Source organism: Myripristis murdjan, chromosome 21 (genome assembly GCF_902150065.1).
Source record: "Myripristis murdjan chromosome 21, fMyrMur1.1, whole genome shotgun sequence".
NCBI lineage: Eukaryota > Metazoa > Chordata > Actinopteri > Holocentriformes > Holocentridae > Myripristis > Myripristis murdjan.
This window is the reverse complement of record NC_044000.1, coordinates 15417842-15432067: the sequence shown is the minus strand read 5'-3', so window position 1 is coordinate 15432067 and position 14226 is coordinate 15417842. Positions and strand designations below refer to the sequence as shown.

General features: G+C 39.7%; 1 protein-coding gene across 1 annotated transcript in view; it reads left to right on the top strand.

Annotated features, from left to right (window-relative positions):
• The window catches only part of kcnh7 (potassium voltage-gated channel subfamily H member 7), a 40430-nt gene extending 26240 nt beyond the window's left edge, over positions 1-14190 (top strand). The window contains exons 8-16 of the mRNA XM_030081362.1: positions 687-886; positions 1025-1027; positions 1901-2153; positions 8053-8258; positions 8670-8754; positions 8932-9162; positions 10523-10679; positions 12098-12278; positions 12889-14190. Coding sequence (XP_029937222.1) covers positions 687-886; positions 1025-1027; positions 1901-2153; positions 8053-8258; positions 8670-8754; positions 8932-9162; positions 10523-10679; positions 12098-12278; positions 12889-13221 — 1649 coding nt within the window. The 3' untranslated portion in view covers positions 13222-14190. The remainder of the gene's footprint in view (positions 1-686; positions 887-1024; positions 1028-1900; positions 2154-8052; positions 8259-8669; positions 8755-8931; positions 9163-10522; positions 10680-12097; positions 12279-12888) is intronic.
• Positions 14191-14226: the final 36 nt, after the last annotated feature.

Below are 14226 nucleotides of genomic sequence, written 5' to 3'. Positions count from 1 at the left end.
TGTAAGGCTTGCATGCAGCTGTTCCACCATGGAAACACATGCCATGAAGGTCCCGGTGCACAGTTTTTGTGCTGATGTTAATGCCAGAGGACTGCAGTTATTGAGTCAGCAGAGGTAATAGTAATGTAATAGGCTTCAGCGGTGGCATCCTATTACATTGTTATTACAATACCACACTGGAATTCAGTGAGTTCTTTAGAATGACCCATTCTTTCACAAATGTTTGTAAAGGCAAACTGCATGACAAGGTGCTTTGTTTTATACACCTGTGGCAATGGGACTGTATGAAAAACCTGAATCCAGTGATTAAGAGGTGTGTCCCAATACGTTTGTCCATATAGTATATATGGACACAACAAGAGTAGGCATAATAATGTAAATTCAACAACAGGAGAGACTTGATGTTCTCTGCAATTAAGTGGAAAAAAATATGTGCATTTATTGGTATTGGCATCAGCAATCAGCCAAAAGAGTTGGAAGATATCAGCATTTTGGATATTGGCAAACAATCCAATATTGTGTCTCCTTAATATGCGTAGTACTTGCAATGGTAAATATGATGAACCTATTCCTGTGTGATCACAGATTGTCTGTGCTCATAATAGCATTTACTCACATTCACAGTTCATAGTGTTACTGAGGTAAATATGACTCATCTCATGTCTAGGTCATTGTCTGTATTTCAGCCCTCATGTATGCCAGTATATTCGGGAATGTCTCTGCCATCATCCAAAGGTTGTACTCAGGCACAGCCCGCTACCATGCTCAAATGTTGCGGGTCAAGGAGTTCATCCGCTTTCATCAAATACCCAACCCGCTGAGGCAGAGGTTGGAGGAGTACTTCCAACACTCCTGGGCCTACACCAATGGCATTGACATGAACACGGTAAGCAACAATGGATATTTGCTAAATTAACTGTGCTCAATATGTGATCATCACAATATGTATGCAAAATACTAAAAACAGCTTTTCTCTCTTGTCTGCTTTTCACCTGGATGAACATCTCTTCATTGGTAAGAGCAGGAGGTACATATTTAAATTTGTTACAATTTTCATGACTTAATGTGTCATTTTTCCAGTACTGTCCTTATGGTATTGGTATTACAAATTTAAAGAATTTCTGCATGATCCCTTGATGTATCACTGTTTACTTTTCTTTTCATTTCACTGTTATAGCGCATTTACATATCTTAAACTAAAGAACATGTGAAAGTGAATTTTATTGCAAAGTTGTCTCAGATAAGACTCCCTTGGTCAGCATGAAACAGGGGGAATGATTTCAAACATTGAGATGGCACACAGATAATGATGGCTTTTGTAATTTTACTTTTTTGGTAACATCCTTGAATTAGGTTTTTATCAAGTACATGCATAAGTAATAAATTTATTAAATGCAACATAATTACTATTAAACTGTTTTTTTTTTATTTATAAAGCACAGTTGAATTACTCCTAATTCAACTGTAGTACCAGAGTACCTCCTCTGGTACTACTTGTCAGTTCAAGTAATACAGATTTTTCTAGGCTTAAATTCATAGATATTTGGCTACAGTTTGTTAGAAACCTCTTGGCCCTTCTGAACATTTACATATCCAATTACCTACAAATATTTTAATCAAGAAATAGTATGGTGTCTGTCAAAACTGGTCTACAGATACATGCAGCACTGTACCAACTATGTATCACTCAGTAAACAGTTTGTTTTCACACAATCTCCTCAGTTGCAAGCTTAATTCCATCTTCTCATTGTAAACTACATTCACCGTAAGGCAATTGGGGATTTGTTATACCGCACAGCTTAAGTGGTCTTGGCTGAATGCTTTCCTGTATGCATCTCACTCAAGGATATCAAATTTAGTTTTGTGTGCATCTTGCTCATGGATTATCTCTGCATCATAGGTTTTAAAAGGCTTTCCTGAGTGCCTCCAGGCAGATATCTGCCTCCATCTAAACAGGAATCTGCTACAGAACTGCAAAGCGTTCCATGGAGCCACCAAGGGCTGCCTGAGGGCTTTGGCCATGCGCTTCCAGTCCACCCATTCCCCTCCGGGAGACACCCTGGTCCACAGCGGTGATGTCCTCACTGCTCTCTACTTTCTGTCCCGTGGCTCTATTGAGATCCTGAAAGATGATACTGTGGTAGCCATCCTTGGTAAAGACAACCTCTTGTTGATCAATTGATTGTTACTGCCACGGTAGCGTAAGATCCCAGGGCATTTACTAAACTGTTGCATGAAGTATGATCATGGCCAACTTCTATCTGTTGGTATGCTACTCTCAGTCTTCAACAAAAAAAATACATTAACAAAGGTGATCAAGGTCTGTAGCAGTATAACAACAAAAACGTCTGTCTCATTTATATAACAAGCAGTTTTTAGGGAAAGTAGAATCTATCCTGTCAGACAGCACCCACGCCCTGTACCTAGAGTGTCAGATCTTGCCATCTTCCCTTTCAAATACCCACAAGCCAAAACCAACAGATATTAACATGTAAACTCCAACAGTAAAAGTAAAATCAGCTCAACCAGCCAACCACACCCTGAGCGCTTTGCCTTGTTGTTGTTTTTTTTGTTTTGTTTGTTTTGTTTTGTTTTTTGTTTTTTTGTTTTTTTTTTTTTGTTTATTTGTTTTTTTGTTTGTTTTGTTTGTTTGTTTGTTTTTTGATATTGTGTGAAGATTGCATGTTTTTACTGCTGCCCAACCAATTGCCCCTCTTGGGACAAATAAACTGCTCCTTGACTTGACTTGAACTGGGGTAGCAGAAGTCAAAGACAAAAAAGGTAAACTGTAATGTATGTGCTTTATAAAACCTGAGAAGATTTCAAGTTTGCACACAAACTTAAATTTAGTACAAAACCCATGGATTCTCTGCATTATGCTTTGACAGCTTCCAGTGCATAGTGCCGTTCCCTGTCACCCCACTGCTGGGAAATGTATTATTTAGATCTTGTGACAAGGATCAGCCATATCTGCCAAATAAGCAGCTGTGGATTTTGAGGTTATAAATTATTTATATATGTAATGTTTGTTATGATTAATTAGCAAATTACCCAAATACAGCTGAAGTCAACCTCTCTATATAAAGAAAGTCAGATTATATCATTAAAGCTTTGAAAGTAAGGGCACAAAATGGATGGTGAGCCTCTTCCTACCCTAATGATAACAGAATAAGCATATTTGAATAATCTTGGTCCCTCTGCAAAGAATAGGTTTAATTAGAGTCCAGACTGAAAATAAAATCGTGAACCACTCAGAGTACAGTCTTACATTTGCTCTACTGTTTTTTCATCTGCTCATACAGCTGTAACAGTGTATTGTACTCATTATTAGTGCCAGTAAAATGAATGCAAAAGTATTCTTTCAGTGACAGTGAAGCACATTGGAAAGATTTCTCTGTGTCCTTTGCCTCAAGATAGGCTCCTTTTTTGTTTGACCTTTTGCCAGTTTCTGTCAACAGTATCATCAATTTAAATGCCAGTGGTCTTACCCTATAGTTCCCAACCTCTCAAGAGCCAAAAACCGAGAGGTGTCAATAATTTTATCAGATACAGTACATCCCTTTTGAATAGAATATCTGTCAGTTGAATGTGTGTTAAATGTCAGCATTACACCCTGATCCCTCTGCTTATGGTCATGTTTGATTTAAAAAAAAAAAAAAAAAAAAAAATTAAAAAAAAAAACAGATTTAAGTGAGTTAGTAAGCTACTGTCATCTGAATACTAGTTACTGACCAGATATATCACACAGGCTTTGTCCTCTACCAAAATTATATTGGCTTAGCCACTCATGTAGTTGCTAAGGATGGCATTATCTCATTTGCCATTCACTAAGTACTGCCCAACCTGCCCCGGCCTCATCATCGCTATAGATCCCACCTTTGTTTTAGGTGTGTCTGCTCTGAGAATACTCTGGCTCTGAGAAATGCTCTGGAGATCCACCAGTGTGTTAAATGCCTAACTCTGGCATCAGTGAGGCACAGCATTGGAAGCACGTCCAGTATTCCACAGAGTTGCACTTGTGTACCTCGCGGCTCTCCTGAGGCCTGCCATTCTGCCCTATTTCCTGAGATCCATAGCTGCTGGCCAACTCCACCCCTGCTGAGACAAATGACCCACTGCTGCTAGAGTAAAACAAGGTCAATGACCTCTTATCTTTCTCTGCTCAAGCAGCATCGTATACCTATGCGTAGGACCAGTTGGATCTGATATCCCTGATCCAGATATAGACATATGAACCACCACACCATGGGATTGCTACTGTTGTTTGCTATGCTATGGCCCTATCCAAAGTCAGTGTGTGGCATACATGATGGAGCATGACCACCATTCAATAGAAGGACAAGGACTACTGTCTAAAGGTTTGTTTGGAGCATCCATCTCCCTTATCATTCCACACTTCCAGCATCTGGAGGACAGGAATACCCTGCCGAGACACCATCTACCATTGTCATCTACTACCTGCCATCTGTCCTCTAGCTACCATGCACCTACCATCTACCAATTGTTTGACTATAGCCTGCAAGTCAGCAGGCTGCTGGAAAATAATGCTGCTCTCCTCATAACTCTGCTGTCCAGCTGACAGTGATACCACTGAGAACTGTCTTTCTGACTCCAGCACTGCTATGAAGCAGCATGTGGATGTACTAGGGGATGGACTGCTGGATGTGGAGGAAGGTCAACAAATACACAAAATGTATTCATTGGTCACCTTGTATGACAAATGCTTTCAATTCTGCCCATTTTGTGCAGAGAAGATCCATATCATATACAAAGGCGTTCTTCACCACTCCACAACTGGCATCTCACAAGGTTCTGTTGGAAAGCGGACAAAAGGCCATTGGGCAGGTGGTTTAACAAATTAGAAAAGAACAGCAAGTCAAGGCAGTATACAGTAGTGTCATCTGCCTTCCTGGCCTCTTATCAGCAACTCAGTATGTTGTTCTTCTGGGGCTGAGACATCTGCAGACACAGATGACATCTGCAGAAGTGGTTTGTCAAGCATGGTTGGATCCAAGACGGCACAAATGGCACCTGGTGACCATTCCCCAATAGCCATGTCCTAATATGCCTCCCACACAGGGTGGGAAGTGGAGGGGCTTCCTTGCAAAGTGACTAGGTGGTGTGTGGTGTTCAGAGGAAACCATCACATCAACCTACTGCAACTGAGAGCAGTTTTGTTGGTCATGCAACGTTTCAGACTACATTTAAGGGAAAAAAATGTGTTAGCCTTGAAAGCTCCTTACATCAATGGGCAGAGCCCTAGTGGACAAGTGGAGCGCCTTGACACACTGAGGGGCAAATTCACAAAGAGTGGATTGCAGCCACTGACAGCATCATGAATTGCACATCGCTTGTGACAACTATTGGACACATCTCAAGGTCTGATTCACAAGATATTGCCCTAATGATGTTACGGTGCAAACACACCCATGTTTTGCAGCTGAGTGCAATTTTCCCTTGTCTTGAGTCTGACTGTAATTATCCATGTGGCAAAAGTATAAATGTTGCCTTTGTGCCAAAATCACTGTGGGCAGGCTAAATATCATCGTTATGTCATCAAGTAAAACAAGAACTTTACCTAGCAACATGTATCTGCAAATATTTTCAATCTCAGTTAAATCAGAAAAGATATTCTCCTTCGAAATGTCCGTTCTTGAGCACACCTGGCATGACGATGCCTTCACCTGGATACAATTATGGGACACCCCTCATAAATGCACTTCAGTTACCATCAATTCTCTGAAGACACTAATAATTATTCTCTAACTGCATGTGGCTATTAGTGCCGGTCTTTGTGTTTTTACAAGTTTGCATAGAAAGGGGCCAATTTTGCACCAAATGTATTCACATTACCTAATTTAAATATGCGCAAATAGCGAAGGTATACTATGACACTATTTGCTTGGCAGCAGACTTAGCGGTCAGACTTAGTGCTCTTACATTTCAACCTTTGTGGATGGTTTGTCAATTACACAGTTTCTTTTTGTCTTATTTGCACAGATCTAGTGGCCAAAAAAGCTGCAATTCACCCCTGAGGAGAGCACACTGATTATCTGTAAATGAAAATACATGTGAAAGTGACAAATACATGTGAAAGTGACTTGACATGTAAAAGTTGTTTTCACATGTGAAACAACTGTCATGCGTGATGTTTGGTGAAAATGTGGGGAAATGATATGATTTAATCTTAAAAACTAAAAAAAAAAAAAAAAAACATGACATGATGAAAACATGACAACATGAAAACCAACATAGATATTCAAAGCAAATGTATTTTTAATGTACCTGTGAATTCTCACACGTGATTTCTGTAATATACTGAAATCTGATGTTTTTGTTTTGTTTGTTGAATTATTATTTTTAAAAACTGCACGTCAGTACAATATGTTATGTCCTCTTTGAGGTTTTCGCAACTGAACAATGTGTTTTAAATTTAAACCAGTGATCTAAACCACATCATGGTCACACATTTTGACAGTAATGTTAAGATATACAGTGCAGAGCAGTTTTCCAAAGGCATCAGGGCTGTTCATCTGACAGACATGAGACTGACATTTCTGTTATGTGGCTTTGCAGAAGACTGGCAACTTTAAAGAGCAGAGTGAAATGGATGTCATAGTATTGCTTTACCACTTACTTAACAGCACGGAGAGATGAGTTAAAGCTGCAAAAAAAGGGATTATGGCAGAGGGCATTAAGAGGCAGTTCTGTGTAAAACAATCGTCAACTCTAAATCTGAAATAATGTTTTGTCTCTGTAATATAATGATACTGAATAGTCATTATTCTTATTAGTGATAATGTTTTTCTTCACTGGTGAACCACAACCAGGTGCTACAGGCCAAGCCTGGATTAAACTTGCCATTATTCATGAGATGAATGCTCTCCAAAGCTGCACCTGACAGAATGGGGTCTGAGCTTAGCAAAAGCTGCAGCATCATACCCAACCCACTATTAACAAATGCATTGCAAAAGTAACTGATCTCAAATATCAGCTCATTTATATTTGATTTAAAAAAAAAAAAAAAGACATAATGGCCAATCAGCACCATTTTGCACCAATTTGTTTCAGAAATTGTATGTTATTTGCCTGTTATCATTTACAATGAAGTCTCAGTCTATTTTAAAAGGGTAGTTGTTAGTGTTTAGCACTACAGATTGTTTTTTGAAAGTTTAGGAAAAATAACTGTGTATAAGAAAGTGTATTGGTTGGATTCCATCGAAGGTCAGTAGCATTGTTCCAGAGGTGAGGAATTAGTCGCTTACGCCACCATCGGAGCCAATGACCTTCTACATCTTTGTGGTGTGAGCTGTTTGTGAGAAATAGATAGTACAACTCTCTGTGTGACGCTGTCTTCTGTTGTAGAGAGGCGTCCGGTGCCTGCTGTGATAGGCACACTGGAGACCAACATATCATATCTCTTTCACATGAACCCCTGCTCACAGTGTTGGCATTTAGTGAACCCTGGCACCAACAAAGGCCTTTTTCATGATGCCCTTTAAACTATACTTCTAGTCCTTTGCAAAATGGACCTCCATTTCAATATACAGTTTAGAAGAAAGAGCTTTCATTCTCAAGTTTCAAACCTAAGCTTGTGAGACATTTTATGATTTCTTATAAGTTTGCTTAAGATCTATCTTCATTGTGTGGTAGCCATTATCTATAGAAATATTCCCTTTGAAGCGCACAACTATATCAATCATAATGAAACCCTTTTCTCTCAACATCAAAGATGCTTTGAGTTGGCAGTTATTCCTCAGCATAAATAATGGATCAGAGATAGCAAGACAACTGATGGATAGACCTGGGGAGAGTATCCATACAGAGAGAAAAGGCCCTCTGATTTCCATAATCCACAAAAACAAACAGTCATGTTTGCTGCCCTTTCAGTCAGAGAGGGATGAATTGTTATATAAGTCCGCATAGAAGACATGACAGCCCAATAGCATTGTGTACCACTTTCCTACAGATGTAATTGTACCTAAATTTTGCATGTTTTCCCCAACTGTCGGTAAATAATTTGACAAGGTGTGCTATCTGTGTCATTAATAGGAAAAAATGACATCTTTGGAGAGATGATTCATCTATACGCCAAGCCTGGGAAGTCCAATGCAGACGTGCGAGCTCTGAGTTACTGTGACTTGCACACCATTCAGAGAGAAGATCTACTGGAGGTGCTAGACAAATACCCAGAGTTTGCTGACTACTTCTTCAACAACCTGGAACTGACCTTCAACCTCAGAGATGAGAATGCCAAGGTCGATAGTATTACAGCAGTATGTTTGTTTTTAATCAGATGCAGTATTTACATTAGCATGATTAGGGATTTTACATCCCAAACACTCTTTACAATAAACACTTAATATGCACTGGGTAAAATTACTGCAGGTTGATTTAAGTAATGACCGTTTAGACTCAAGCAATTTATCAGTGTGTTGAGCAGATGACACAAACCATGTAGATTCAGCTACTATGTTTGTTTGTTTGTTTGTTTGTTTGTTTGTCAACTGAGTGTAAATGGTCCTCACTTAAATGAGCCCTTTGAAAATTGGGACATCAACATAAAATCAAATTTTATTTGTATTATACAAAATTCCAAATTAACAAATTAAATAATGCCCACTAATATTTGTATTAATTAATTAATTCCACCACTCACACTGGTACAGGCCACCTGTTCCCAAGGCGGTGATTCAGATGGTGATGGCACCAAGAGCAGGAGACGGATCTCCTTCACACCAGATCTGTCTACAGGTGAGCAGCAACGAATCTGCACAGGCTCAGCACATCTTCCTCTGCTGTTATTTTGTGGATGTGAAATTGTTCTTTGTTATTGTGCAGTGAGTAGCTAGTGTTGCTGGTGGAAGCATATTCTCTTGGGGGCAGCTGTACAGTGTGTTCCAGTGACTCCTGTTGATTGCAATTCCACAGGAGAAAACAACAAGGGAGTGGAGAAAGACGCAGGCAGGGAGAAGGAGTCTAACTCGTGCCTAAAGAGAGGTTCAGAAGAACGCAAGAACTCAGGAAAAGATGAGCTGCGGTCTCTGGGCTCAGCAGTCCTGGGTTACTCCTCAGCTGATGCCTCAGTCCTAGGCCTAGACTCAAATGTCACTGGACACATCCCAGCCAGAGACAGCTTGGAGAGAAGTCCATCTTTTGAAGGTAGTACACTTGGTCCTCTTCTCTGAAAATATGTACATAATCTCAAGTATTTTGACCGAAACACTTAAAAACTGGTTGCGTTGGTGGTTGAGTTGGATCTTATCCACAGCCCTATGCTAATCCTCAGTTAAACCTAAACTCAAACCAACAGGTGGTTATCTGTTTCTGAAGGACCGGGCAGATTGATTTCCCTTGATTTCCCAAACCCTGAGGCCAGGATGGAACAGTCCCTCAGTGTTCACACAGAAATTACATCATAGCAGCTGGAACATGAAAAAGGCCGCTGCTGCAAATATCCCCTTTAAGAGGATCATGATGAACATCATCCAATTATTCCAGCGTCATAGTCATTTCACTATAGTAGGAAAATGGGTCTATGGATTGGCTGTTGAGTCAGTTGGTGGCTGATATATATTTGATTAAGTGGTCCAAAAGAATCTCGTCGCAGAAAACTCCAATAGACAGTTACACCTTTATGAGTAGAGCAAGCCTAAATGACAAAAAATAGCACATTCATCAAGACATACTCATAGTAAATCCCTGATTAAAGCTTTATATTTGATTTCTACAAAATTTGCCATATACCTACATATCACATCCATATTGAATCCAACCTGCTTATATTTTCTCTAAGAATACATTCACTTACAGATATAGAAAACCCTTAGAAAACTGCACATCAATGGTCAATAGCAATTTTACCTCCATCCAAACCTGATTTGAAAGCTACAGTGTACTATATGTGTTTTTCTAGATCACTCGCACATCTTCTTAATAAGATTCAGCTGTCAGCCAAATACACCATATCAAGGACAGTTGGGGTTATGGAGGTAACATGTGTAAACTGCTCAAGGACATGCCAGATTGATGATTTCCACTGTTCCACTGTATTGACAATAAGGCTTCTCGAGAGCAAATACCATTCACTGGGGTGGCACACAACAGAGCCAGCAAGGGTCATCGCATCTATACAGCACATCATAGTATCCTCTCTGAGTTGTACAAAGCCACCCGTACAGACTGCTGCACCAGATAATGTAATCACACAGAGCTAACCATCACTCTGTTTAAAATCACAAAAGGAGCTCAACACAAATCAGTACGCAGGGAGCTGACTGCTAACAGGTGCCCAGTAGAGATAACAGCAGGGTTAGATTGCTAGCTGGGTGGAAAAACATTGCGTTAGCAATTCTCTTGTAACAAGGGCTTGATAAATTACGCCAAAGAACCAACACGCAGCTCTCCTGAAGAGATTAATTACATTCTATTTCGGTGTTTTCTTTCTTTTTTTGTTTAGTGATTACCTTGCTCTGACCCACATATGAGGTTGTAAAGTATGTGTGTTGGTTTTGCTCTCCAGATCTGTGCTGTGATAAATGGGCCTGTAAGGGACCCACAGACTACCTGGATGAGTCAGCACAGTTGCAGGACCTCAGAGAGGAGGACAATTCTGCGAGTGAAATCACGTACGGAGAGGTGGAACAGCGCTTAGGTCAGCTGCAAGAGCACTTGAACAGGTACATGTTTTAAGAGTCAACATACAGATGGTTGATTTTCATTTAATTGTCATAAACCATACACTACCAGAACTTAATTACCTACCTCAGCAGAAAGTCAGTTTTAAAGTTTAATGTTAGCTGCCTGTCTAGTGTTAGCACATGACTTGTTTTCCTCTGTTGTGAGATACTGTTATAAGCCCCTAATGATTTCTTTAGGCGATTAGCACAGTTTGCATTTCTTTCTTTTTCTTCTTTCCCCCTCTTTTCCTTTTTCAGAGTTTAATAATTTGGATGAGGAAGTCTAAAATGAGACATTTGACTATTGTATATTCTCAAGAATACAGATAATTATAACATCTGAAGAGGGTAAAGAGCTAAATAACTACTGTGGCTTTTTCACTTCCTTGTCATTGCAATTATCCAAGTATTACATTGTGTGTAGTGTTGGATGAAGTAAGACTGTTATTCTGAATAGCTCTCATTACTGAAAATAATCACCAACTCTCAACTAGACAACTGAGAGCAGATCTCTTGAAACAATAACAAGATGACAGAAGATAGCCTGTTCTCTAGCTAAATGTAGTCTGATTTTCACATCACAATATGTAAATAGGCTACTTGTCCAGCATCAATACATTTGATTCTCATTATTTCCTGCGGGGCATAAACACGATGAGCACAGCAGTAATAACACACCTGCAGCCAGCAGACCACCTGACACAGACAGACAGACAAACAGCAGGTGGTATTTTTAGCAGGAATTATCACAGAGAACGAAACAGTACTGGAGGGCTCCTGCATCACGGGCTGGGTTCACATTTTTTTTTTTAAATCTCAAATAAAACATTTTATGATTGCACCGCTTTTCCGCAAACAGGAGCTGTCTGAATTCCTCTGCCATTTGAGCTCAATTTAAGTGGTTTTAGTCCACTGACTGCAATTAAATATATGACAAGAAAGAAAAAATATGTTGGTAGAGCATTCTGCACTGAATGCCTACTGTATGTCTGTATTTACTGTATCTCTCATTAATCATGCCCTACTAAACAAATGTTGCACGCACTGCTACAGCAGCACAGCAAACCAGGAACAAAATTAATCTGACAGTGTCCTTATATATATTAGATAGGAGCTATGGGTAATTAAAAGATTATTCAGCATTAACCCATTTCGTCTAATGTCCTAAATATAGCCATAATTAGACTGAGTGAAGGAGTGTGATTCAGTCATTTCCACAGTAAATGCTGAATTCACACCTCCCACTGAATGCTCATTATCACTCCTCGCAAGAGCAGCAGAAATCGTCTACTACGCTGACAAAATGTGTTTCCAAACCTGTACTACCCCTTCATTTGTCCACTGTCAAAAAGCACTAGCTCCACCTAGTGCTCAACTTTCTCCTCACATTCATCATACATGTCCTCTCTCTCTCCCAGGCTGGAGTCTCAGATGATGTCAGATATTCAGGCCATCCTGCAGCTGCTGCAGAGGCAGTCCACCCTGGGACCCCCAGCCTACAGCACTGTGACTGGCAGCCCAGACTATCACAGACCTGCTGTGAAGGTCCAGCCCGTTGCTCTGACTGCCAGCCATCACTTCAGCCATACAGCAACTCATGTAAGGAGGCTCACTCACTTCATCCAGTTGATATAGATTCTGTTACTCTGTTTTTTAGCTAGATGGTTTGGGTTTGCCACAGTAAGTGCCAGAATGTTTAGACAATGATGAACTATTTTCACATAATTTTCATTTGTTTTCTGTTCATTTATTTTACCGGACATCATTTGATTTTTATTGATGTGGTTAGACCACCCATCTGGTAATCCATAAAGGCTAAAATAACTACTGTAGGGTTTTTTTTGTTTTGTTTTGTTTTGTTTTTTTTGGTGTACCATTGGTTTCTGGTCTGAAATGTTGACTTAGCTTAGGCTTAGCTTTTGTAATGAGAAAATTATCAATGAACACTGTTATGAAAGCCCTGAGTTTCTTTCTTACATTAAAATCCTTTAATTTATTTGCTGAAAAAATATGTAACCTGGATTGTTAATTCCTTCTAAAGCATAGGTTAACATTATGAAAGTTTTCATTTGGTCATGATAGTAGCACTTGTGTATATGTATGAATAAACTATATTAGCTTTTGTGGTCAATACAAATTATTGTATGGTATGTTGGGTTTGAGACGGCTGCAAAGCAGTATATATTTTATGTAACTTTTTCTTTTTCAGGGTCCCAACCATAAACTGGAGAGGACCCATCAGGAATCCAAAGACTCTCTTTCGAGCTTGGCTCACATGAATGCACCCATAGGAGACAGCCTTACAGCGCTGCTTGTACAAAGACATACACAGCCACAACAGCAGCAACAACAACAACAACAACAACAGCAACAGCAGCAACAGAGCAAAGGACATCAGCAGGCTGAATTGATCCTTCTTCCAGTTGAAACCACCTCCTCCTCTTCCTCTTCCTCCTCCTCTTCCTCCTCCCCCTCTGACACCAACCTCAACACCATGGGACTCCACAGACCTGCCTCAGACCCAGGATTTCCAAGGCCATAAATCCCTCAGCGGTACACATTCAAGTGTTCTTATATCTGGGTCGTAATGCTGTAATTACTGAAGTAGCAGCATTTTATTAGCATGCTGGCACAGACATCTTTATTCTTGATTTGCAGTTGCTTGATAATAGAGTTGTTTCATTTTAATCATCACATATGGATTAAGGACTGTTGTCTGCAGTTATCAGTGTAATAACAGCATTATAATGCAGGTGTGTGAACAATTCGCTGATCCTTTTGCCTGTCTTCTCTGAAGTGTGACTCAGGGGTTACAGACTATTGCACTGCAATATATGAAGTATACTGTAGTTTTTTTCCTATGTGCATTATTACAGTAATCAGACATGCACCCTTGATGTTTCAGCCAACAGAACACAACATACCTGCTTGTCCAGGCAGATTAAATAACATGCAGGTTGGGGACTGTTCTGCTGCATGTTTTCCTAGAGCTATATAGGCCTCTGACAAGCAAGTATGATGCAAACATTTCTACAAGGCAGTGCATGTGGTTTTATATCAATATATTTACTCTTTTGCACTGCTTATTATAGGGCCCAAACAGTAGCACGTTATAACATAAAATGATGTCCAAATACTATTTCTCTCTCTTTTATTTAGGATGCACTTTGGGGGGTGGGGGTGAAGTAATTTGGGAGTGGTGGGTGGGAGTGATTCACCATTAATACTAGATAGGCTTTTGGGCCTAAAATTAAATACAAATACAAAAATGTAAAGATAACAAGAAAATCTCTTGTTTCCTATATTGTTTTCATAGAGAATTTACAGTAATGATAATGATAATGTAATGTACATGTTGTAATATGGCCAGAATGGGGGGGGGGGGGGGGGGGGGGGGGGGGAGTATTTTTTGTAATCAAGTAAATTATATGACAACCTGGGAATATACTCAAATTACAGCACATACGTTTGTTTTGAAGCTGTGGCAGCAATAAAGTGAAAATACACTTTAGGGGATATGATTTGAGTGGCTTAAACCTTTTTTTCC